The 24132-nt window shown below is 37.8% G+C and overlaps 1 protein-coding gene and 1 long non-coding RNA gene across 2 annotated transcripts; one reads left to right on the forward strand and one right to left on the reverse strand.

Moving 5' to 3' along the window:
- The first annotated feature begins 7374 nt into the window (after window positions 1-7374).
- Window positions 7375-23850, forward strand: LOC128241400 (myosin heavy chain, striated muscle-like). Its single transcript, XM_052958317.1, has 29 exons — window positions 7375-7410; window positions 7876-8034; window positions 8337-8480; window positions 8949-9105; window positions 10159-10186; window positions 10451-10562; window positions 11063-11155; window positions 12780-12843; window positions 13139-13237; window positions 13463-13566; window positions 13885-14023; window positions 14219-14487; window positions 14760-14930; window positions 15126-15305; window positions 15607-15727; window positions 16116-16186; window positions 16718-16923; window positions 17067-17324; window positions 17469-17952; window positions 18166-18357; window positions 18634-18779; window positions 19125-19272; window positions 19614-19867; window positions 20236-20314; window positions 20655-20900; window positions 21205-21751; window positions 22025-22265; window positions 22496-23390; window positions 23657-23850. The coding sequence occupies exons 1-29, from the start codon at window positions 7375-7377 to the stop codon at window positions 23846-23848; spliced, it is 5835 nt and encodes a 1944-aa protein (XP_052814277.1). The 3' UTR covers window positions 23849-23850.
- Window positions 17189-19772, reverse strand: LOC128241402 (uncharacterized). Its single transcript, XR_008262351.1, has 3 exons — window positions 19640-19772; window positions 19119-19267; window positions 17189-17578 (listed from the first exon to the last, which is right to left on the reverse strand). It is a non-coding gene; the product is annotated as an uncharacterized LOC128241402 (long non-coding RNA).
- Window positions 23851-24132: the final 282 nt, after the last annotated feature.

Here is a 24132-nt window from a genome sequence, read left to right on the forward strand (position 1 = left end):
GGCTACCTTGGAACGATGATCACATGCATGCATGCATATTGTACTTATTTTTTTTCAATTATATTTGTTTGACGTGATGAAATGTTGCAAAAGTCGAAACAAACGTTGTGCAGCTTACGTAATGCATGGCAATATGTCAATATTTAAGTTCTATTTAATCACAAGCAAAAGTATTGTATTTTTTTTAATACATCTTGCGTATAACAAACACTGTCACATCTATCTCCAATGCAAACATTACAGATTGAACCTGGTGATTATTATATGAAATTCATACATTGGGTCGATTGTTCAGATCTTTATTAAAGTTAACGGCATCGTTGTTAACTTTTAAACGTGAACATATTGAAGATGTGCTTACATATCTGAATATGAAGACATACAACTGAGACATTTGTTTCAAATCTTGTTAGAAATACAGTAGATCCCAAGTGTATCCGTAAAACATGCAGAGCAGTAAAGATTTGAAAGTTAACAATGATGGCGTTTACAGCGTTCTTAACTTTAACAATACGCCAATTGTGTAAATTCTTGATGTCTGTGGTTTCATGTTCACTTGCTGAACTACTTATTTCTTTGACTTTACATATACAAATGGAATAAATAAACTGTGAAATATAACAACAAAAGAAAGAATGAGTCAATGAAAAAAATGGATGATATACGTTACTATTTAATTTGAAAATACAATGAATAAAAATTGATAAACAAAATGAATTTTAAAACAAAATAACGTGAATATTTGTAATGCTTTCGACTCAATATGTTCATGCACGCTGTTTCATCGTACATATCAGTGTTCGGCGCAATCAGTGGTGCTGTTTATTAGATCCGTGTCGATATAAATATGCTGATAAGCCCAGCTCGCTTATTGTTCTCCTTGGACGCCACACGACAAAAATAGTGAAGCTGATCGAAGGCGATGCATAATATTGTTTTATTGGTCTGCATATCTGAATTCTCATTCATCAGGTTTGATAATGATGAATCTAACGCAAAGCATTCATTATGCACCAGTCAATTGTAACCACGGCCCCCCAGGTCCGGGGAATAGCGGGGACTTTGACTTTCAGTTCAGCCAACCCCGGCTAAAATCCCCGCCCTGCGGAGACGAACAAATGGTAAAATCCCCGCCAAATGCCCCCGCTCCCCAGAGACCCTAGTTAAGGCTCATTCCCCGCTATATTCAAAGCGAAGACCAAACCACCGCATTCACCCGGCACTTCGGGGCCACCTGAAAGGTAAAAACACGGCCCATTTCCCCGGCTATCCCCGGTATACCCCCGGACCTGGGGGGGGGGGGGCGTGGTTACAATTGACTGGTGCATTAATTTGTGTACAAGAATGCATATCTGCATATCGAGGGATGAATGCGAAAAGGTTCTAAGTGACATTAAATAAAGAAAAAGATAGAACCTTTTCGCTTTCACCCCCTCGAGATGCAGAACTGACGAATGTAAAATTGTGGAAGGCATTCATTATCTTTATTCAAACAGCAAATGTTTATGAGCATAAAAGTCCATGCCTCTGATATGATATAATTAAACTATTTATTAAAATACTGTAACATCTCGCTCAAACATTACTGATTAACCCTGATGATATTATCAAAAGCGGACATCAAGTTCATTCTGGAAGTCTGTTGTTGATGAAATCTACCTTATCTTCTTATTTCTTTGACTTTATATAAATTATGGAAATAAATAGGCAGTGCATGGGATAAGACGAGTTCTTTAAAAAAACAGAACGATCATATTCTCATACCCATTAGACATGTATTTGTGACAAAACTTTTGATAAATAAACATGGCAATGTTAAAAATATATAGAGCAGACGGAATGTATTCATTCATATTCATATATTACTGTGCATCTTCCATCTATTATACATAGACTGTTACTATGTACTTATTTTCAACAGGACTAAAATGACCTGTTTTGTTTGTTGATGTTAAAATTGTGTTCCCTCATGTTTTAATATAAATGAGTGCAACTGAAGCATTGTTTCATATCTTTTTAGAAATACGGCATATCACCAGTGCATCCATCAAACATGCAGAGCAGTAAAGATTTGGAAGCTTACAACGATGACGTTTACAGCGTTGTTGACTTTGAAAACGTTCTGAACAATCGGCCAATTACGTTGATGTACGCTTGTTGAACTACTTATGATTGACCTTACATATACTTACGGAATAAATAATCTGTGAATGCGAGTTCATAACATATAACTATAGATAAATGATCGATTAAATGAATGATTGAATGAGTGAGTGAGTGAGCGAATAAATGAATGAATGAATGAATTAACTAATTAATTTATTGATTTATAAATGAATGAAAAAATGAATGAAAGAATGAAAGAATGAACAATTGAATGAAAGAATGAATGAAAAATTGAATGAATGAATGAATGAATGAATGAATGAATGAATGAATGGATGGATGGATGGATGGATGGATGGATGGATGGATGGATGGATGGATGGATGGATGGATGGATGGATGGATGAATGAATGAATGAATGAATGAATGAATGAATGAATGAATGAATGAATGAATGAATGCGTGAATGGGTGAATGGGTGAATGGGTGAATGGGTGAATGAATGAATGAATGAATGAATGAATGAATGAATGAATGAATGAATGAATGAATGAATGAATGAATGAATGAATGAATGAATGAATGAACAAATATTTACAAAACAAACGAATAAAAAAATTGCCGCAATCTGTTGACGCACGCTGTTTCATTTCCTATATCCATATCATTATGCGGATTATCATGCTGATAAGCCCAGCTCGCTTATTGTTCTGCTTAGTAGCCATACGACAAAAATCAAAGAAGCTGATCGAAGGCGATACATAATATTATATCATTAGTCTGCAAATCTGCAGATCCAGAACTGATGAGTGTAATCGTGGAATGCATTCATTCTCTTTGTTTTTATTTTCAAACCGCAAAAATTTAAGAGCATAAAAGTGCATGCCGCTGATTCAATTTAATAAAAAGATTTATTGAAAGGCTGTCACATCTATCTCCAATGCAAATATCATATATCAAACCTGATGATAATAATATCAAAAGCGGACATCAAGTTTAGTCTGGAAGGCTGTTGTTGATGAAATCATCATTAACTACCGATTTGTTTGAATTCAAATAAATTAGAGGGATAGAAAGACAGTGTATGAGTTAAATCGAGTCCATAATAAAACAACAGAAATATAATGTTCTCATATCCATTGCCGTGTATTTGTGACCTTGCTTTTGATAAATAAACTTTGAAATTTCCAAACATCCAATCACACAAAACAACACTCTCAACATCGTGCCAACGAGAGTGAGTAATATGAGGTACGGATAATATCCCCCCCCCCCCCGGATGATTGCCCCCCCCCCCCAGACATTAGCCCCTAGGACCATAGCCCTCCCGGAAGATACCCCCCCCCCCCCGTCTTAGTGAAAAAACGGACGATATCCTCCCCCCCCCCCCCCCCAATATTAAAATGCATATTATAACCAGTTTATTTAAGCAAATTTGCAAAACAATGATTTTTATTATAAAATGAAACAACACAAAGGCATAAATCAATGAAAACAAAATCATGAATAGTGAAAAATAAACGGAAAAGCATTATTTTAAAAGTTAATTGTTTTCTCTGTTATTTGTTGACTAATTTAATAATCTTTGATCAGTAAGTTCTCACCTTTAATTATCATTTGCATTGACCTTTAATTATTGAATAGGGTGACACTCCTTAATGCGATAATGACATTATATGTTTTATTTCTTTTGAAGATGTTTTAGTGCAATCCAGTTGATAATTACTGATTGACCTAACACATTAATTGCATAATAGTATACTATTCACATGGTGGAAACATCAAAGTTGTTTGCCTAATTGAACGTCAAATAATACTTAAATAAAAGGTATTTATCATTTGTCCAGTTTATGATTATACTGTGAGCCATTTACATTTCACAATGAGGTGGCTCATACATGATCTGTCTTATCAGGGTATGCAATGTTTGAACTGTAACTATAGGTTTTGTTCGCTGAACACTTGATTCACAAGTCTGTATAGAGAACCAGAAAAGGACCACTAAATGGCATTTTTTATGTTTTAATGAGTTTTATGAATATGCATTTATATATATGCAGAGGGGCTATTGTCGGGGGGGGGGGGGGGGTATTGTCTGGGAGGGCTATCATCCGGGGGGGGGGGGGGGGGGGTATGGTCCTAGGGGCTAATGTCGGGGGGGGGGCAATCATCCGGGGGGGATATCATCCTACACTCGATTAATATAAGTTGCAAAAGCTTGTTTCACAATCGTTTTAAAATTGAATAAGTTTAAATTAAACGTTTTGATAACAGTATAAAACACACAAAATGTCTTCACACATATTTGTATATTGCTCTGTATCTTTCATACATTATGTTTAGACTGTAACTATTCATTTTAACCTAACAGGATTATAAATACCATTTTGTTTGCTGGTGTTGACATTTACCCCCACATCTTTACTTTTTTTCAATTGGAGGGGATAATCAAAGCTCGTTAAAGCTTCAACCTAAAATTCTTAGTCTTCACCAATGTTAAATTTGGTTTTAATTTAAATAAAATATTTTATAAAAAAAAGTCATGCTACCTAATATTATTTAAAATACTAATAAAACAAGCATGATTTTAAACTAAATACACGTACGACCGAGTCCATATTCACTAGCGCCGGAATGTTGACATGAAATTTCCCTGGTGTGCATCCCTTGTTTATTGCACTTGCGTCACAACAGGGGTCAAGTATCCTGTGTATTTGTTTATTGGCTCAGTGCCTTTTAGAGTTGACACTTCGAATAGATAGTGTCATTGTTTAGCTTTCACATATGAAATATGCATAGCCAATTTATTTATAATTCTCACCTGTAATTCTTGATTGTAAAATAAGTATTAAGACAGTAAAGATGATGACAATCGATGTACATGTCCTATATGGCTACTAGTGTAACTAATAGTATTATTTATCCACAATTTGTCAATTGGAATTGTACAAATGACTTTGTGTTGAGTTTAAAATTTTGGGTGCGAGTCTGACTTTCTGACGTATGACGTTAGCGAATATGCACCCTGGATTATTCGGATATTTCAAATATCGCTTATTTTAAAATCAGCGTGTAACGAAGCATACATTAATACACCTTAGTAACTATGGTAACGCTACAGATGAAAACTGAATTATTTCAACGTTCAAACGTTGAAAGACTATGAATAAAGATTAACTGGAAACGCTTTTGTTTTGAGAAATGTAATTCAATAAATGGTTTGTGTCAGGGGTTGTTGACATTGTTGCACTTCAAGAACAGTTTCAAATAAATCGAAACTGCTTTTAGCGCACTGTTGATGCACCTACCGAATGACCACCCTCCCTTATATATAGTTTAAAAATGCACTCTTACTCCCAAATATGATTTACCGCAAAAAATAATATTGTTTAAATATTCCAAAAAGTATGAATACATGCTGGTTCTTATGAAGGATACAGAACTTAATTTGAAAGAAATGAGCATAAAACACGGTATTTCTACCTTATGAGACTATAGTAGACCACAGTAAATCTTTTAGCATTCACCAATCATTTAATATTTTTTTGCGCTTTTCCTGCTATTTAATGCATGGTTACAATATTCTTATCAGTTATTAGTATTTTCCATACATGAATTTTTTAGTAAAAGTCAAAGTCAAAGGTTTATCAATCTAAATTGAGGTTTGTTATACATGTGTATGAATTGTTTTGAATAAGAGTGTCACTTTGCTTTAGAAATAGCATCTGGGTACGAGTCAGAATTTCTGAATGATGACGTCAGCGAATATGCGCTCTGGATTCTTCGGATATTTTAAATATCGCTTATTTTAAAATCAGCGTGTTACGAAGCATACATTCATAAACTGTACCTTAGTAACCATGGTAACGTTACGGATGAAAAACTGAATTATTTCAATATTTAAACGTTGAAAGACTGTAGATGCAGATTAACGGGAAATGTGTATGTTTTGAGATATATAATCGTTGAATAAATGGTTTGTGCCATGAGCTTTAAATAACAGTAGTTAAATAAGTAGTTAAATTGGTGTAAAGGGCCGTTGACACTGTTGCACTTCATGAACAGTTTCGAACAAATCAAAACTGCTTTTAGCGCACTATTAATGTACCTTTCGAATGACCATTCTTCCTAAATGTATAGTTTAAAACTGTCAGTATTCGTATAATTATTAATAAATTTAATAAGGGTGGTATTTATAAAACTTATTACGTCATGTATTAACTCAAGTCAATTTCCTATATTTTTCATTGTCAATTCCAAGATATTTTTGTGTTAAATGTGTTAAACGAAGAAGTATGCATTTTTGATAAAGTTATTGAAAATTAACTATTGTGACTTAAGAAAGGAATTGACCTAAGACGTTTTAGGAATACCGGCCCTGACCGTGAAGTCAAACTTCAACATTACAACTTTGATTATAAAGTGTTAAGACCGCATTTTGTTTTCATTGTAACATGTTTGTTATAAGCAGCTGCTTATATTTATAATTACAAGAATGGAAAATAACATGTTTATGATATTATACTCAACAGATATGCCATACAAAAATTGACCAACATCATATAATTGGCCTTGTCCATGCATATACAATTCTTTACCAGCGGTGATTTTGTCGGTGTACATTCCAGGCCGTTCACAATTAGCAATCAATATTTCTCTGATCACCGACGTCTCCCAGACCAGCAGGAGATTGCTATGCACAATGTTGCCTCCACAGGTAGAGAGAGAAAGATAACCAAAAACAGAAGCGCCATTATCACACTCGTCCTCGATACGATATCGCTCAATCATTGGTTAAACAGTACTCACTGACCAATCAGAAACGTCGTAACATGAAGATCTCGCCGACACACATTCATTCCAGCACATATAAAAACGGGCGCCCGTCCCTAGACTCACAAGGACTAGTCCTCTTTCACACCAGGCACAGAGGTAATTGCGTACCTTTTAATTTTGGATCAGTGATATAGATCTGGATTGTGTGTTTGGACTTATATTCTTAATGGGAAATATAATAATAGTAGTATTAGGAAAATAGACAGGATAAATAATAATGTTTACTTTCATATCTGCTGAATAAGCTTTATACTTCGTATCTAAGTAATAAAACATGATGTCAAATAACAATAAATGCTTTATACATACTGGGTTCTGTACTATATAATACTCATTTCTCATTTCAGTGGGAAGGAAAGTTCTTAAACACCAGTTTTCATCAACTTCAACTTGTTCTTTTCGTGTTCAACGCCGACTAGTAGTAATTCAAGATGTCCGGAGATTTTAGCAATGATGTTGACTTCAAGGTAAGAACGATTTTACTATACACGATTTATTATATGTAACTTGTGCTGCCAAATGAGTCATATGAAGCAAGATTGGCATTCTATATTATGCGAAGGAGTGTGTTTTATAATCTGGCAATATTTGCTTTTTTGAAATACATTTGAAATGTCTCTCTCATTTAACTCATCACCTCGTTTATCATGAATATGAATATATTGAATAAATAATATAGTTGATCTGTAAAATATTCATACTTGCGGAAACCGCATCATCGTAACCCAGATCTAAGGAAAGTACTTTCGTATTCTATTCCGAACTAAGACGGAATTTGCCGAGAGTATGTGATTATCCAATGAGGTTCATTTCCGATCATAAACGGAAATTGCCGAGGATATGTGATTATCCAACGATGTCATTTTCCAAAGAAAAACGGAAATTGCCGAAATGCTTCGATTGGTAATACTCATGATTATGTCTTCTTACAGTACCTATGGGTAAACAGGAAGGCGCTGTTGAAGACGATGGAGGGCTTTGACGGCAAGAAGGCTTGCTGGGTCCCCGATCCGGAGGAGGGATTCTCTCGCGGAGAGATCGTCTCTTCCAAGGGCGATGACATCACCGTCAAGATCCTGAGGAACAACGAGGTACGCTTCTACAAATAAGTTTCCTCTTGTTTATTGGATTATAAATTCTGACATGTGTCATGAACTGTATGTTCATGTCAGTTACACAATCTAAAAGCTTACTAAAGTTTGCTGAAAACTTACAAACTGAGGGTCAACATCTAGTATATCATTACTCAATTTTGACATATATCTTAATCGCATGCCACTTTAAGTCGCTGGTCAACTTACTAAGGGTTTGCAATTATTCTACAATTCCCGTATCTCACATCCACCTAAAGATATCAAGTGATTACATGTTCCATGTTTCTTTCTCACCACAGTCCCGCACGTTGAAGAAGGATGACCTCCAGCAGGTCAACCCTCCCAAGTACGAACAGTGTGACGACATGGCCAACATGACCTACTTGAACGAGGCCTCTGTGTTGAACAACCTCCGTCAGCGTTACGTCAACGGCTTCATCTACGTGAGTAACTTCACTTTGATATTTTCTCCGTAATGTATTTTGGTAAATGCCATTTTGAATTCGCGACTTGTTATTTATTAAATTTTGACTAGAAACTTTTCATTTAAGCAAATAAACACACAGCATTTAACTTTTTAGTGGCGAATTACCCTCAAACAATTATTTGCTTATTAGTAAGTACAGTCGTAACCCGTTAACTCGATATTCAATGGCTGACCAAAGTGCTTCGAGCTTCGCGAATATCGAGCCAATCGGGAATGCTTACATAGAGTAAAGAAATCGGTCCTTTACATTAAGTTCGAGCAAACAAGGAAATCGAACCAAGCTCTATCGAGCCAACGGGTTTCGACCTTAAAGAAATATTCAATTTTCAAGTTGTCTGACGATATCAATATGTACGAAATTAACCGGCACATTTTATAAAGTGTATTAATGAACAACTATATTACATGTATTACACTTTTTCAGACCTACTCGGGGCTGTTCTGTGTGGCTGTGAACCCCTACCGTCGTCTGCCCATCTACCAAGACTCGATCATCGCCAAGTACCGCGGAAAGAGGAAGATGGAGATGCCCCCTCACTTGTTCGCCGTGGCCGATAACGCCTTCCAGAACATGTTGCAGGGTATGTATCGAAGGGAATCACTAACAGATTCTATGTCTGTAAGGATCTCTGTTGAAATCGAGTTATATTAATTACATTTATGAACAAACACCAAAACGCAACTGACATATAATCATTTAAACAGAATGTTGTTAATCCAAGCCTTAAATAATTCTATTTTCAATAACGTTACTAACGCCTATCGCCAGAATTAAGCGTTTTCTATGACATTTTTAATGAATTATTAACAAAATAATTCTTATAACATCTTTTATGATGTTATATCATTAACACAAGCATTTTCTTCACATCTCATTTGAAGTATTCTTTTTCGAAGGCCGACCTTATAAACGTAATTGAGACCATTGAAAGTTTTCACAAATATACTTGATACTAAGCTGTTTGCATTGCGCGGTAATAAATAATTTATGTGATATGGGACCATGTACGGTTGTCAATAACGACGAATGCGACACTTTAAAGACAATAATTTTATCATTTTCGGAAATTTAACGGAAATTTAACGGCACACGAAATGCAAACTTAATGGGAAAAAGTATTTTAAATATCAATACTTCCTCTGTCAGCTTTTTTCTCTAATCACACGAACTTTTTCCCCCGATTTTTTTTGTGATCTTGGAGAACTGGTTGTCAGTATCTTAATAGAGGTAACCTCATAACATCTGTTGTGACATTCATGTGGCATTAACTGATCGAATACGGTTCCTGGACATTAATACAACCCGTGGTAATAAAAACAGCGATTATCTACTAATTAACGACGCAGCCGTTTAGGCTTATCAGCACATATGAAACAACATGTGGTAAATCTTTCCCCTTGTTAATTGCTTGCCCGAGCGGGGAATGAAGGGGAATTAACGACTTACTGACCTGAAACAATCAGCTTTGTTTATTTGTGTCTACTAATTGCTCGGCTTAGAAGAAACTAAAATGCTTTTCTGGTCGATATGAATCGTTGTATTTATTATAAACTGGTGATGTATAAAGTAAATCATTCAACATTGTGTAGTGTTTTAGCTAATGCGGAATTTGTGATCTTCTTGTCATTTACAGATCGCGAGAACCAGTCCTGTCTTATTACGTAAGTTCAATAAACATGTGACAGAATTTTGTTCTATATAAGTTCATTGTATTTGTCAAAGAACCAGGCCTCTGTGTCATTACTTTATTTTGAAAAGCCCTATATTAAGTTACAGGTTGTAGACAAAACAACAAGTAAACACAAACAAATAACGCAAATCAAAACGCTCTGATTTAACCAACATATTTGATTATATAAGCAAAAGGTTCGATCACTCTTTCATTTTCCCAACTCTCAATTACCTCCCTTTCCCTCCTCCATCAGTGGAGAGTCTGGTGCCGGAAAGACTGAGAACACGAAGAAGGTCATCATGTACTTCGCCAAGGTCGCCGCTGCCCAGCAGAAGACAGATGAAGCTGCTGCTGACTCGAAGAAGGTATTCACGCGAGTTCAATGTTTTAGGAATTTGCTGCTGCCATTATGTTATAGTTTTGGTTGTTTTTGCTTTACTTATTATTTTACAAAATCAATTGATTGATGAATCGGCAATTAAAAGTAACTTTCTTAGTGTTTGTCCCGAATGTTTCTTTTCTAGCCAACCGCTAAATGACATACTTAATATAACCAGTTAATGACCTAATCGATATTTTGTGGTTGTTTTTGTCTAAAACGTTTTAAATCAGAATGCGCCCGACGATCCAATTAGCGGTCATGTAAGCGTAACGCTATATATATATATATATATATATATATATATATATATATATATATATATATATATATATATATATATATGTTAAGATGGAGAAATGTTACATGTACAATGTAGCTACTGTAATATACTACATAAGTTATTACATACTACATAAGTTTGTAAGGCGCATCTAAATTTCAAGTAGATATTCGCTGAATTTCCCTCTGTTTCTCTCATTTCAGGGTTCCCTCGAGGACCAGATTGTGCAGGCCAACCCTGTACTCGAGGCTTACGGTAACGCCAAGACCACGAGGAACAACAACTCCTCCCGATTCGTAAGTAGTCAAGTTTCTTTAAATCAAGCACTTTAATTTCACTGATAACTTTGTCTCATCTTCAATTATTTCCAAACATTCTTCCATTCTCAATTTCCTCCAAGTTTCTCCGCTTTTATTTATACCTCCGACAAAATAGTTCAATATAATCTCACTTCTCTCATACGAATTACTGCCCTTGACAAACCTTCAAATTCCACAACACTTTCCAGGATAATAACATTATTGAATCCGACCTATAAATTAGCCAATCTCGTATAGCTATAATGTTAACTGTTGATGGCTGGTAACCCCATACTTTTTTAAAATATTGACCCAAATAACAGAAAGGTAAATGCAGTTATTTGCTGATAACGTATATTTAAAACAAACAGTATCATACATACATTGTGTATTTGTTCATTATTGCAACAGAAATTCGATCTGAAATTATTTATTTTGCACTATTTCACGGCCAAACAGCTGGTTTGTTGTTCTGTAATTGTTAAGTATAATCAAGAACATTTTTACTGCACCTAAGCCCCGTTCAAATGAATCCAAAATAATACGGGGTCTTCAGACATCTACAGTGCACTCATTTATGTATCAGATACCTTACTATCTTGTCAACCTAGACCACAATATGAACACCTCGGCCTTATTCCCCATACGACGAGCATCGGATGTATGCCGTTGCATTTGTAAAAGTAGTTCGTAATTCAAAATGGCGGTGACGCTATCTACTTGCAGCGTAGTTAAATGTAAAGAATTCTAACATTGTAAACCGTCCATATACATCCGAGGTTAAAAATGGCCGAGGTGCTCAGGATGTCCCGATTATCTACAAACTATATTGAATGACGCATACCTTCCTTTCTCTAGTTATAGCCAACAATATCCTCGTAAATGTTAAGCCTTTTTGGCTTCAGGTAAGTAAAAACGCGTCTTTGAAAGCGTTAACTATGTGCTTAATGTATATACGCTTATGTAATAAAGAGCGCTTGTAAAAAGTGTTGTTTAGAATGATATATATGCTTTTATTGTTAGTTGTACGTCGACTCGCTTGTTAGTGTGTCATGTTAATGTCATGTCTTATATGTCTTTAAGGGTATGTTAAATCGCGTATTTTGAGTTTTGCGTACTCACTCAGTTGGATTTCACTGCTAAATTACGTATTAAAATCTGTTGTGTTAGTTTATCCACTGGCGGATCATACTGAACTCATTTTTATAGTTAGCTGCTTTAGTATAAAGTAACCTCGCAGCTGAAATGCTTATTTTAATTGCATGCAGTTTACGAACTTGCTTGTGTGTGTACAGTTTACACGTATATCACAATTAAGTGTACGCTCATAAAGTATGCATGCCATTTTCATGCATTTAAATGGTTATACCAATAACGGACTCAGTACGTTAAATGACACTTACAAAGTTTACACATTCTACATTCTGATGTTTTTAAGACGAGTTTGTTTTCTACCAATTGAGCATTATTTCAAGTCTGTTCTTTTCTAAAGGAAATCTATATCAGGACGCGGGACATACCGCTAGATCTTTCTGATTGAAATATATTCATAAATCTTAAAACCACAATAAATGTCTTACACAAGCCTTGCCTATCAGCTTTGTTTCTCTCTCCCATACAGGGTAAATTCATCCGTATCCATTTTGGCCCATCTGGTAAAATCGCCGGTTGTGACATCGAGCATTGTAAGTAATATAGTACATTTGCAAAACAATTAGAACGAATGCGAATACTTGTGTAAATAAGGAAAATATGAGTTTATTTGCACCATCGAGGCGCCTCGTCTTATATAATAATGGAGATCTGTAAATCACTTTAGATAGCCAATAGAGCAGCACATTCATTTCAAATAAAAAAAATGTCCAGTGTCACTTTTAAAAATAATCGTATTTTATGCTTTAAAAATGCACCATCTTGTTCATTGCACCTCAGTCAACTCAGTCCGATTTACATTTTAAAGTGCACTCCGTAATTTTGCAGATCTGCTCGAGAAGTCTCGCTGTACTTACCAGCAATCTGCCGAGAGAAACTACCACATCTTTTACCAGTTGTGTACCAACGTGTACCCCAAGTACCATGGTATGTACATGCGCCATTTTTTTTGTTATGGTTAGTTATAACAACAGCAGTCATTTACCAGAAATGAAACATTATGCAATACTTATACATACAATAACTGGACAATGACTAAATGCATTATATTTGTTACAAATACCCAGATTCAATCGATTAACGGATTAAGAAAAAATGAGCTTAACATGTGTATAAGTAAACATGAAATAAACCTGTCTATTTAACTTACAGAACTCTGCTTGCTGTCTCCGGATGCCGGCCTGTACTCTTACGTAAACCAGGGCGTGCTCACTGTTGATGGTATCGATGACAACGAAGAAATGAAGGCAACTGATGTACGTGTAGAATAATGAAGTGTTATTGTGAATAACAACATTTCAAAAAGCTTAACATCAGACAGAACATTCAAAGCAAACTGTCTGAACACAAAATTGATTGCTAAATTATGCAGCTAGTTGTTCAAAACTGGTATATTCTTGTTTAAAAGTAGCTTTAACGTGTATCTAATGCTCAATATCTATCCAATATTTAAGTTTAACCAATCAAGTAGTTTATCCATACTAGCCAAAATTTAACGTTTTGAAAGGAATAAACATTTGGATGCTGGTTTCATGTTTGAAAATATTCAACGTTTGAAAATTTAAATGTTTCAGGAAGCCTTTGATGTGCTCGGCTTCAGCCAGGACGAGAAGAACAGCATGTACAAGTGCACCGCCGCCATCATGCACTTTGGTGAGATGAAGTGGAAGCAGAACCCCAGAGAGGAACAGGCTGAGGCCGATGGAACCGCAGGTACGTACTTTTGAGTTTCATATTGCGGAACACATTAATACATGGCCGTTTTTGAATATTTTGAATGCACATTACCGGAAGAGAACAAGACCTGTTTTAATAAATGAAAAAGCGTTCTTTTATTTAACTCTATCAATTCAAATAGATTTTTCAAATGTCCTAGTAATTTATCATTCTCTTATTCACTCTTTACAGAAGCTGAGAAGGTTGCTTTCCTTTTGGGTATCAACAGTGGGGACCTGCTTAAGGGTCTTCTGAAGCCAAAGATCAAGGTCGGCACTGAGTTTGTCACTCAAGGCCGTAACAAGCAGCAGGTGGTCAACTCCGTTGGCGCTATGTCGAAATCGATTTACGACAGGATGTTCAGCTGGCTTGTGAAGAGAGTCAACCAGACCCTTGATACTAAGAAACCAAGGAACTACTATATCGGTGTGCTGGACATTGCTGGTTTCGAAATTTTTGACGTAAGTTTTCGCGTTAAATAGATATATGTATTCTTAATATCTACAGTACCTTGATAAAATTGATGTTTACATGATAACTGACTTTTTGTTGTTTAAAAACAAAACTTCGTCTTGAAACCAAATATATATCGGCCTGCTTTAATTAACCTCTTAATCAACCTCAGTACAACAGTTTTAAGTTAGTGTGTTATGTTCTTTCATTCATATATAGCAAGAAATGAATGTTTGAATGAAGATTTCTATCAGTTACTCAGTATTTCCTTGTCTTATAGTACAACAGTTTTGAGCAACTGTGCATCAACTACACGAACGAGAGGCTGCAGCAGTTCTTCAACCACCACATGTTTGTGCTGGAACAGGAGGAGTACAAGAAGGAAGGCATCCAGTGGGAGTTCATCGACTTCGGCATGGACCTCCAGGCCTGTATCGAGCTCATTGAAAAGGTAAAAACCAAAATGTATTAGCATAATTGTACACATTTGTCTTTTTTTCAAAATGAGTATATCGCAACTTCTTTTCTTGTTAGAATATTTTGAAAATGGCGCACTTTATGAAAGATTTTTGACAAGTTTGTTCTTGATTTTATCTTTGCCCAAATCACCATTGTACATGACCACCACGACTTTTCTTATTTCTAGCCAATGGGTATCCTTTCCATTCTGGAAGAAGAGTGCATGTTCCCCAAGGCTTCTGACAAGACCTTCGAGGACAAGCTGAAGACGAACCATCTCGGCAAGTCTAAGGCCTTTGGTAAGGTCACCAAGAGCAGGAAGGGAGGCAGCAACGCCCACTTCGAACTTGGACATTACGCCGGCGCTGTAAGTATAATGTGATGAAAAAGGTTTTATATTATTGATGCATGTACACGATAGTATCCGTCTGCTGCATGTAATTGTCTTCATCGAAATATCATAAGCATACGTTTTAGCATCAAAGCATTTAAGTTTTAAAATTTTAAGATTTATATTCACATTTATCATTTTGACAAATATATCATTAGACGGGTTATTTTGGTTTTTCCATTGTCATCACTTAATTCATACAAGCATGTTTATAACAAGCATAACACGTTATGTTTAATATCATTCTAAATCCAAATGCCTTCTTGTACCACCTCAGGTACCATACAGCATCACCAACTGGCTTGAGAAGAACAAGGATCCCCTCAATGAGACCGTTGTTGCGCTCCTGTCGGACTCAAAGGAGCCTCTGGTTGGCACTCTCTATGAGAAACCAAAGGGTAAATACAAACTTTTGCTCAAATTTCTATTTATCGAAGTAAAAACTATTAATTATAATAATTTCAAATTGTCATTCACCAGACTTTATGTATGTACTTGCATGTACTTGCACGAATATATACAACATGTAATGGATCTATAGTTATACCCTTTTAGATAATGTTTACGTGCTTACAAAAAACACAAATGGATACATCCGCGCGCAAGCAGGAACACACGCTTGCGCGCACATAGCACGCACGCATGCAGATGCTCGAACGCCCAAGGATACTAACAGTCCATCAATAGCTGATGAGATACTTTCTGAGCTTGAACCGTATAATTATTAGGAAATAAATTTGTTTTCCGCAACTCATTATCCTAAATGTTGAGGGTTTATGTTAACAGAGGAGGCCAGTGGTGGTGGCGGCAAGAAGAAGAAGTCCAGTGCCTTCCAGACCATCTCGTCCGTGCACAGGGTATGTACAAACACTCGCAAACAGTCAATCACCTGTGAAATAACAAAACATTTACCAACACTCGGGTCGCTGACCTTTGTGAAATATTGTTAATCAAAGGTATACTCCAACACTAATGATACGTTATAGCCGTGGTGACATATAGTTGTCTGAGTGTGTCTCAAAATACCCCTAATCTTAGATAAATAAGGTTCCCCAAGGGTTTACCAACACCGAACATACATCATTTATAGATAAATGTGTACTAAATAGTCTACGCAAACTAACATTGTACCACTTTTAAAAAAATAACGCCTTTTAGGTACATTTTAACGTACACGTAGTAAACACGCACTGACAATCAACACCATATAGTAACAAGGTTTTGACATGTGTGAACGTTTAAGCACATTTTATATTGAGTTTTCATTTAAATAAATTTCGCGAGGATTCACCCAAGCATGGGACAAATTGCGATCTTTCATATACATGTACTTTACATTCGGCAATGAAAGCATTGTATATCTAGACACTCTTCCTCAATGTTTACAGGAGTCCTTGAACAAGCTGATGAAGAACCTGTACAACACCCATCCCCACTTTGTGCGCTGTATCATCCCCAACGAGGTGAAGACCCCCGGCATGATTGACGCTGCTCTTGTCCTCAACCAGCTCCAGTGTAATGGTGTGCTTGAGGGGATCCGTATCTGTAGGAAGGGTTTCCCAAGCAGGGTCATGTATCCTGAATTCAAGCAGAGGTAATACCAATTTCACAAGACTTTGATATTTCAATTGTAAAACAACTTTAATACATAAGACCTTTCAATATTTAATTGACCTAAAAACGGTACTTATTTCACATTTGGAAGTAACTGTTCATTCAACTATCTTTTATTATTAGATACTCCATCCTGGCCGCCAGCGCCATGCCCGAGGGCTTTGTTGATGCCAAGGTTGCCACTGAGAAGTGCCTCAGCGCCATCCAGGTCGACCCCAACGACTACAAGATCGGTAACACCAAGGTCTTCTTCAAAGCCGGTGTCTTGGGAAACCTTGAAGACATGCGTGATGAACGTCTGTCCGGCATTGTATGTCTGTTCCAGGCACACATCAGAGGTGCCCTCATGAGGATGCAGTACAAAAAGCTCCATGACCAAAGGTAATAAAATCGAAAGTTGCTCAATTGTTTGTAACGACATCTAGTATTCTTATTTAAGTTTTACAAAGATTAAAGTTTGTCAAATAAAAATATATTGATGTTTTTAACCACTTACTAATACTTGCATGTTCATCATTTGGTTAGGTCTGCTCTTGAGAGGATCCAGAGGAACATTAGGAAGTGGATGGCAATGAGGAACTGGCAATGGTGGAAACTTTACGTCAAGGTGAAGCCTCTGCTTAACGCCGCCCGTGCTGATGATGAGATTAAGAAGATGGAAGAGGATTTCACTAAGACGAAAGAAGAACTTGCTAAGGTTGAAAAGATCAAGAAGGAGCTTGAGGAGAGATGCGTTGTCCTTGCACGAGAGAAGGAAAACATGGCTCTTCAGCTTGCCACCGAGGGTGATACTCTTGGTGACATGGAAGAAACCATTGAAAACCTCACCAAACAGAAGTTTGACTACGAGGCCCAGCTCAAGGAATACGAAGAGAGCATAGCTTCCATGGAGGGTTCTGCTTCAGACCTGGAGGGCGTCAAGGCTAAGCTTGAAGAGAAGGCTGCTCAGCTTCAGACGAACATTGAGGGTCTTGAAGATTCTCTGAAGAAGGCTGAACACGAAAAGCAGGTATAAAATGTGTTGACACATTTCTTCGGAATTATTATATTAATATAAAATCAACTGAGCTTTCATTTTATTATACCGTTTCAATTCATTTCTTGAAAAGGACATACTAGTATTGATTTAATTTAATAGTGCTGGGTTAAAAACAAAATGCTTTACTAATTTGTTTCATCTAATTAGTGTTAACTAATGGATATCATGCTATTTCCAATTAAGCACAAGGACAACCAGATCAGGACCCTCCAGGGTGAGATGTCCGCCCAGGATGAGACCATTGGCAAGCTCAACAAGGACAAGAAGAATCTGGAAGATACTGTCAAGAAGACCCAGGACTCCCTCAAGGCCGAGGAGGACAAGGTCAACAACCTCAACAAACTCCGACAGAAACTCGAGTCTACCCTTGATGAGGTCAGTGCATACATTTCTAGGTGGTTTTTAAACGCATAATGCAGTGTAATTTAATCACATTTTGACCACACAAAGTATATTGATGTTAGCCAATACATGACAAAACTGTATAAACCAAACATGTATACTAGTTAATTCAATTATCAAGTTTGATTCGGAAATCAGTTTGGTCTTAAATATGTCAATATCATAAAAATCAAGCAAGACACTTCTTAAGAACTGATTGTAAGGTCCCTTAACAGTTTAATGCAAATAAAATATTTTGCATTCTTCTAGCTTGAGGACAACCTTGAACGTGAGAAGAAGGTCCGTGCTGATGTGGAGAAGGCCAAGAAGAAGCTTGAAGGTGACCTCAAAGCCACTCAAGAGACTCTTGAGGAAATTGAGCGTGTCAAGTCTGAACTTGAGGGTAGCATCAAGAAGTGAGTATAATTTTGTCTGCATTCTTTATTTTAAATCATTCAAAGAAATCCAATTTTGTATATATGAAACGAAAGCTCAAACAGTAAAAATCGTGAAATAGGTATTATAAGTTACTATAGTATTCCAAACTTGTAGTTCAGTTAAACAAAAGAAACAATACTAAAAAACACAAAATATAAAACAAAAGGAACAAACAATGAAATTGTGCTGATTTCACATTAATGTAGTGAACAACAACAACACAGTTTATCAAATATAGAAGTGAAATTTGTGAAGCAATCTTCTTTATTAAACCGTAACTACAATAACCAAAAAATAAAATAAAATGTTATGATTACCTCCAGGAAGGAGAATGAGATCAAGACCCTGAACCAGAAGCTTGAGGAGGAGCAGGGACTTGTGGCCCAGCTTCAGCGCAAGATCAAGGAGCTCCAGGCCCGCATTGAGGAGCTGGAAGAGGAACTTGAAGCCGAAAGGCAGAACAGGTCTAAGGTGAGGAATGAAGAAAGAAACTTTATAGCAATTATAAAAAATGAAATACTTACTTTATTTGAGTAAGGCGTAAGATAATTGAAGTATACTACTAGTATATAATTTCACTGAAAAAAATACTTATTATGTGAAGCTGATACATCAAGACGAACGTAAAGCAAAAATATCAAAATGATAAATTGATTTTAATTTTGCAGAACCCCCCCCCCCCCCCCAAATTAATCCTTTGTGCTCATAATTGAGCTTTGATATATTTTTTTACAAGAAGTAAACATATTGTTGTTTTTGCTTCATGTATAAGAAGGTGACGTACTTACTTTTAAAACACTTTATTATTACAGGTTGAGAAGCAAAAGCAGGAGCTGACCCGTGAGCTTGAAGACATCGCTGAAGCTCTTGATGAGCAGGGCGGCCAGACAGCGGCCCAAGTGGAGCTTAACAAGAAGCGGGAGGCCGAGATCCAGAAGATGCGTCGTGACCTCGAGGAACAGGCACTCCAGAGCGAGTCCACCATCGCCTCCCTAAGGAAGAAGGCACAGGACTCCGCCAACGAGATGGCCGACCAGATCGACCAGCTCCAGAAGGTGAAACAGAGGTGAGAGATGGTTCACTGTTTGGGAATTTTTGAAACTGTTGGAATTTATACTTGAACAAATAAATGAAAAGAAATGATCCGTTTTATAAAACATTTTAAAAACAAAGCATTTAACACATTAATGACGAAATATCTGTAAATTACTTTAGAAATCGTCGTCCAAAATAAATAAATAATAATAATAGTTACGCAAATTTCTTTTTTGAAATAGATATTATTTTCAACACTATCTAGCGTTATTTCACTTGAAAAGCCTGGAAGTGTAGACTGAAAACTCAAATGCAAAATTGAGATTGAGTCTTCTAATTTGTAAAATAAACATTGAATACATCAGTTACTGAATATCGTAAAATGACTTTTATTTGCAGAGTTGAGAAGGAGAAGGGACAACTGAAGAATGAGATTGCTGACCTCCAGGACCAGGTTGTCAACGCCTCAAAGAAGGGAGTAAGTTGATGAAATGCATTCCTCTCTAGTCCTTGAGCAAACTAAAATTACCGAATACGGAATGAAATACATAATGAGGCATTATTGCTCCTTTTTGCGTAGTTTAGTGGACAACCTGTCAGATTATTTTGATTTGCATTGTATCACATAATCTAAAAAGAAAGCAATGTATCCATTGATTCTCACTAACGACTTGCCATTCTTGTTTAGTTCGCAAAGCAATTCAATACACTAAATATGTCTGACTAATATCAAATTCAACACCCATTTATGTCCCCTGGCAAATAAAAAACGATTTCAAAATGCATAATAACTAATCTGTCTAACCAATCTCTTAAAGGGTATGTCTGAGAAAATGAGCAAGCAGGTCGAGTCCCAGATCTCAGAGTTCAACTCGAGACTTGACGAGAGTGCCCGCAGCATCCAGGACCTCAACGCCACCAAGGCGCGCCTCCAGGCCGAGAACGGCGACCTGATCCGCCAACTGGAGGAGGCTGAGAGCCGCATCAACCAGCTCAACCGGGAGCGCTCCAACCTGCTCGTTCAGCTAGAAGAGGCCCGACGTAACGTCGATGATGAGATGAGGGTATGTTGTATTATTTACATTACTGGTTTAATCATTTAAAACATGTTTTCATAATACGAGTCATTTTCATGACGCACTATTTTGATAAATGCCGTCGTTTAAACATCGCGCAATGACACATTTATTGTGTTACTTCACTTTATTGGTATACAATTCGTATTATTTGTAACAATGTAGACTTATAAGTCATCTTTATGTTCCGAACGCGTGCCTAAAATTCTTATTTCTATAATAAAAACGTCATACACTTATACGCAATTAGCTGTATTGACATAATTATATTATTTCATGTTTTTCAATACAGGCCCGCCAGAAGCTTTCCAGCGAGCTGCGTAACTTGATGTCGGATATGGACACCCTCCGAGAGCAGTTGGAGGAGGAAGGTGACGCCAAGGTCGACCTCCAGAGACAGTTATCCCGCGCCAACTCCGAGGCAAACGCCTGGAGGGTCAAGTATGAATCCGAAGGCATGGCCCGGGCTGAAGAACTAGAGGACATTCGCCGGAAGTTGTCCGTCAAGCTCCAGGACACCGAGTCCGCTCTGGATGCCGCCAACAACAAGATCAGCGGTCTTGAGAAGAACAAGAGCCGGCTGCAAATGGAACTCGAAGACGCTGTTGTGAACTCTGACCGCTCCAGCGCCGCCGTCACCGCCTTGGAAAAGAGGAACAAGTCCTTCGACAAGACCATTAGCGAGTGGCAGCTCAAGGTCCGCAGCATCCAGACTGAACTCGAGAACACACAGAAGGAGTCTCGCAGCTACAGCACCGAGCTGTTCCGCGTGAAGACCCAGTACGAGGAGATCATCACTACAGTTGACTCACTGAGACGCGAAAACAGCAACCTTTCCGGTAGGTGGCACTTTTGGTACTCAATTTTATTAATTAACTTTCATTGTCTTAAATGTTATGAGATGCGTTTTTGCAAATAAAATGAATGTGTTTGTTAACAAGGTGTTAAAAGCATTAAATTTCTGAGCTACTGTAAAATATAGATATATAGAACTAGATTTTTTCGATTACAATATTATTGGTATACGGGTTCAAAGCTCATTCATTTCATTTATAACTTAAAAGCTTTAACTGTTTTCCAGTACAATAAATTACGGGATTTTTCATTTACAGCTGAATTGTCTGAGGTGACCGACCAGCTGTCCGAGGGTGGCAGAAGCGTGCATGAGGTGGAAAAGACGCGCCGCAGTCTGGAGATGGAGAAGCAGGAACTGCAGGCCGCCCTCGAGGAGGCTGAGTCTACCCTGGAGCAGGAGGAGGCCAGGGTCGCCCGCGCCCAGCTCGAGATCCAGGGCATCCGCTCAGAGATCGACCGTAGGATCGCCGAGAAGGAGGAAGAGTTCGAGAACACCAGGTGAGCGTCACTTAATGCTGTTTGCATTATTCACTTACTGAAATCTCTTTAAAAATTGATATACACCCGGTAAGACACATGTTCAGAGGCATTCATTTATAAATCAATACTTACCGATATTCAATAAGTGCACTTATTTTACTTAGAAGATTCAGAGATATGATAAAATTATAATCAATACAAAGACAACTTTTAACTTTAACCTCATGTAATTAGCACATATCTTCCAGGCGTAACAACGCTCGTCAGCTCGAATCCATGCAGGCAACACTTGACGCTGAATCCAAGGGTAAGGCTGAAGCCATGCGCGCCCGCAAGAAGCTTGAATCTGACATTAACGAGTTGGAGGCTGCCCTTGACGCCGCCAACCGTTCCCGCGCCGAGATGGAAAAGAATGCTAAACGCTTCCAGGAGCAGTCCAGAGAATTCCAGGCCGCCATTGATGAAGAGAGGCGCAAGACATCTGAATCTCTTGAGAACGTTCAAATTGCCGAGCGCAGGGTGACCACCATTATTAATGAGTGCACCGAGATCCGCTCCGCCCTCGAGTCTGCGGAGAGGTCCCGCAAGGCGGCCGAGAACGAGTTGGTTGAGACAACAGACCGCGTCAATGAGCTTACGTCCCAGATGCAGAGCATATCCAGCGTCAAGAGGCGTTTGGAGGCTGATATCAGCGCCATGTCCGCCGACCTTGAAGAGATGAGTTCCGAGGTGCGCCGCGCTGACGACCAGTGCAAGAAAATGACCATCGACACCAACCGTGCCTATGAAGAGCTTCGCTCCGAAAAGGAACATACCTCCCAGCTTGAGAGGATCCGTAGAACAATGGAGACCGAGATTCGAGAAGTCACTCTGCGACTCAGCGAAGCCGAGTCCAAGTCCCTCAAGGGAGGTAAATCTTTCATCGCCAAGCTGGAAACCAGAGTTGTTGAACTTGAATCTGAGCTCGACAACGAGCAGCGTCGCCACGCAGAGACTCAAAAGAATGCCCGCAAGGCCGACCGCCGCCTCAAGGAACTCGCCTTCCAGGTTGATGAAGACCGCAAAAACCAAGACCGTCTCCAGGAGCTCATTGATAAACTCCATGGCAAGATCAAGTCTTACAAGCGCATGGCAGAGGAAGCCGTAAGTTTAATTTCATAATAAAATATGTATATAGGACATAGCTTATGATCTACAAAATTCGGATAAAGATAATGATGTCAATAGTTATTCAGGATGTTGTAATCTATAACATTGCTTATGTTTAGACATTTCGATGGATTGATACTTAATTAGTATAAGCGTTATACTACTATACTATCACTGTGTCCATTGGGAATTAAAGGCGTTTTGTGTACTTGATCTCATATTTTCGACGCATAACTAAATACAAATGCTCCTTACTCCAGGAGGAAGTTGCCGCAATCAACCTGGCCAAGTACCGCAAGGTTGCTGACGAGCTCGATAACGCCGAAGATCGCGCGAGTTTCGCCGAGAACTCCCTGCAGAAGTCGCGCCTAGCAACCCGCAGCCAGTCAACGTCCCGCGTTACAGGCAGCACCGTTGTCAGGACACGCAAGGTCGTCGTCAAGGAGGTGTAAACTTCCGCTAATGGTGACACACCGTTTACGATTATGGTAGGTTGGTTCGAAATCATTCACTCCCCTTAACATCTTTATTCCACAGCCGACATAAAACACAGTTTTTTTTCGATTGGCATACACACTCGTAATAGCGGATGGCCTGGACTTGTATTCAATATTGGTCTTAAATGGGTATAAGAAAGATGTAGCTAATCGGATAACTTGTTATTGATAACTGACCTATAGAGGATATGACGTCAATGATGTTTGACCATAAGAGAGACCAAAGTTACATATATTGA

Source organism: Mya arenaria, chromosome 7 (assembly GCF_026914265.1).
Source record: "Mya arenaria isolate MELC-2E11 chromosome 7, ASM2691426v1".
NCBI lineage: Eukaryota > Metazoa > Mollusca > Bivalvia > Myida > Myidae > Mya > Mya arenaria.

Coding starts and splice junctions, on each gene's coding strand:
- LOC128241400 (XM_052958317.1), top strand. CDS start 7,375: ATGTCCGGAGATTTTAGCAATGATGTTGACTTCAAG. Junction 15,306..15,606: donor TTGGACATTACGCCGGCGCT/GTAAGTATAATG, acceptor GTACCACCTCAG/GTACCATACAGCATCACCAA. Junction 16,187..16,717: donor CCATCTCGTCCGTGCACAGG/GTATGTACAAAC, acceptor CAATGTTTACAG/GAGTCCTTGAACAAGCTGAT.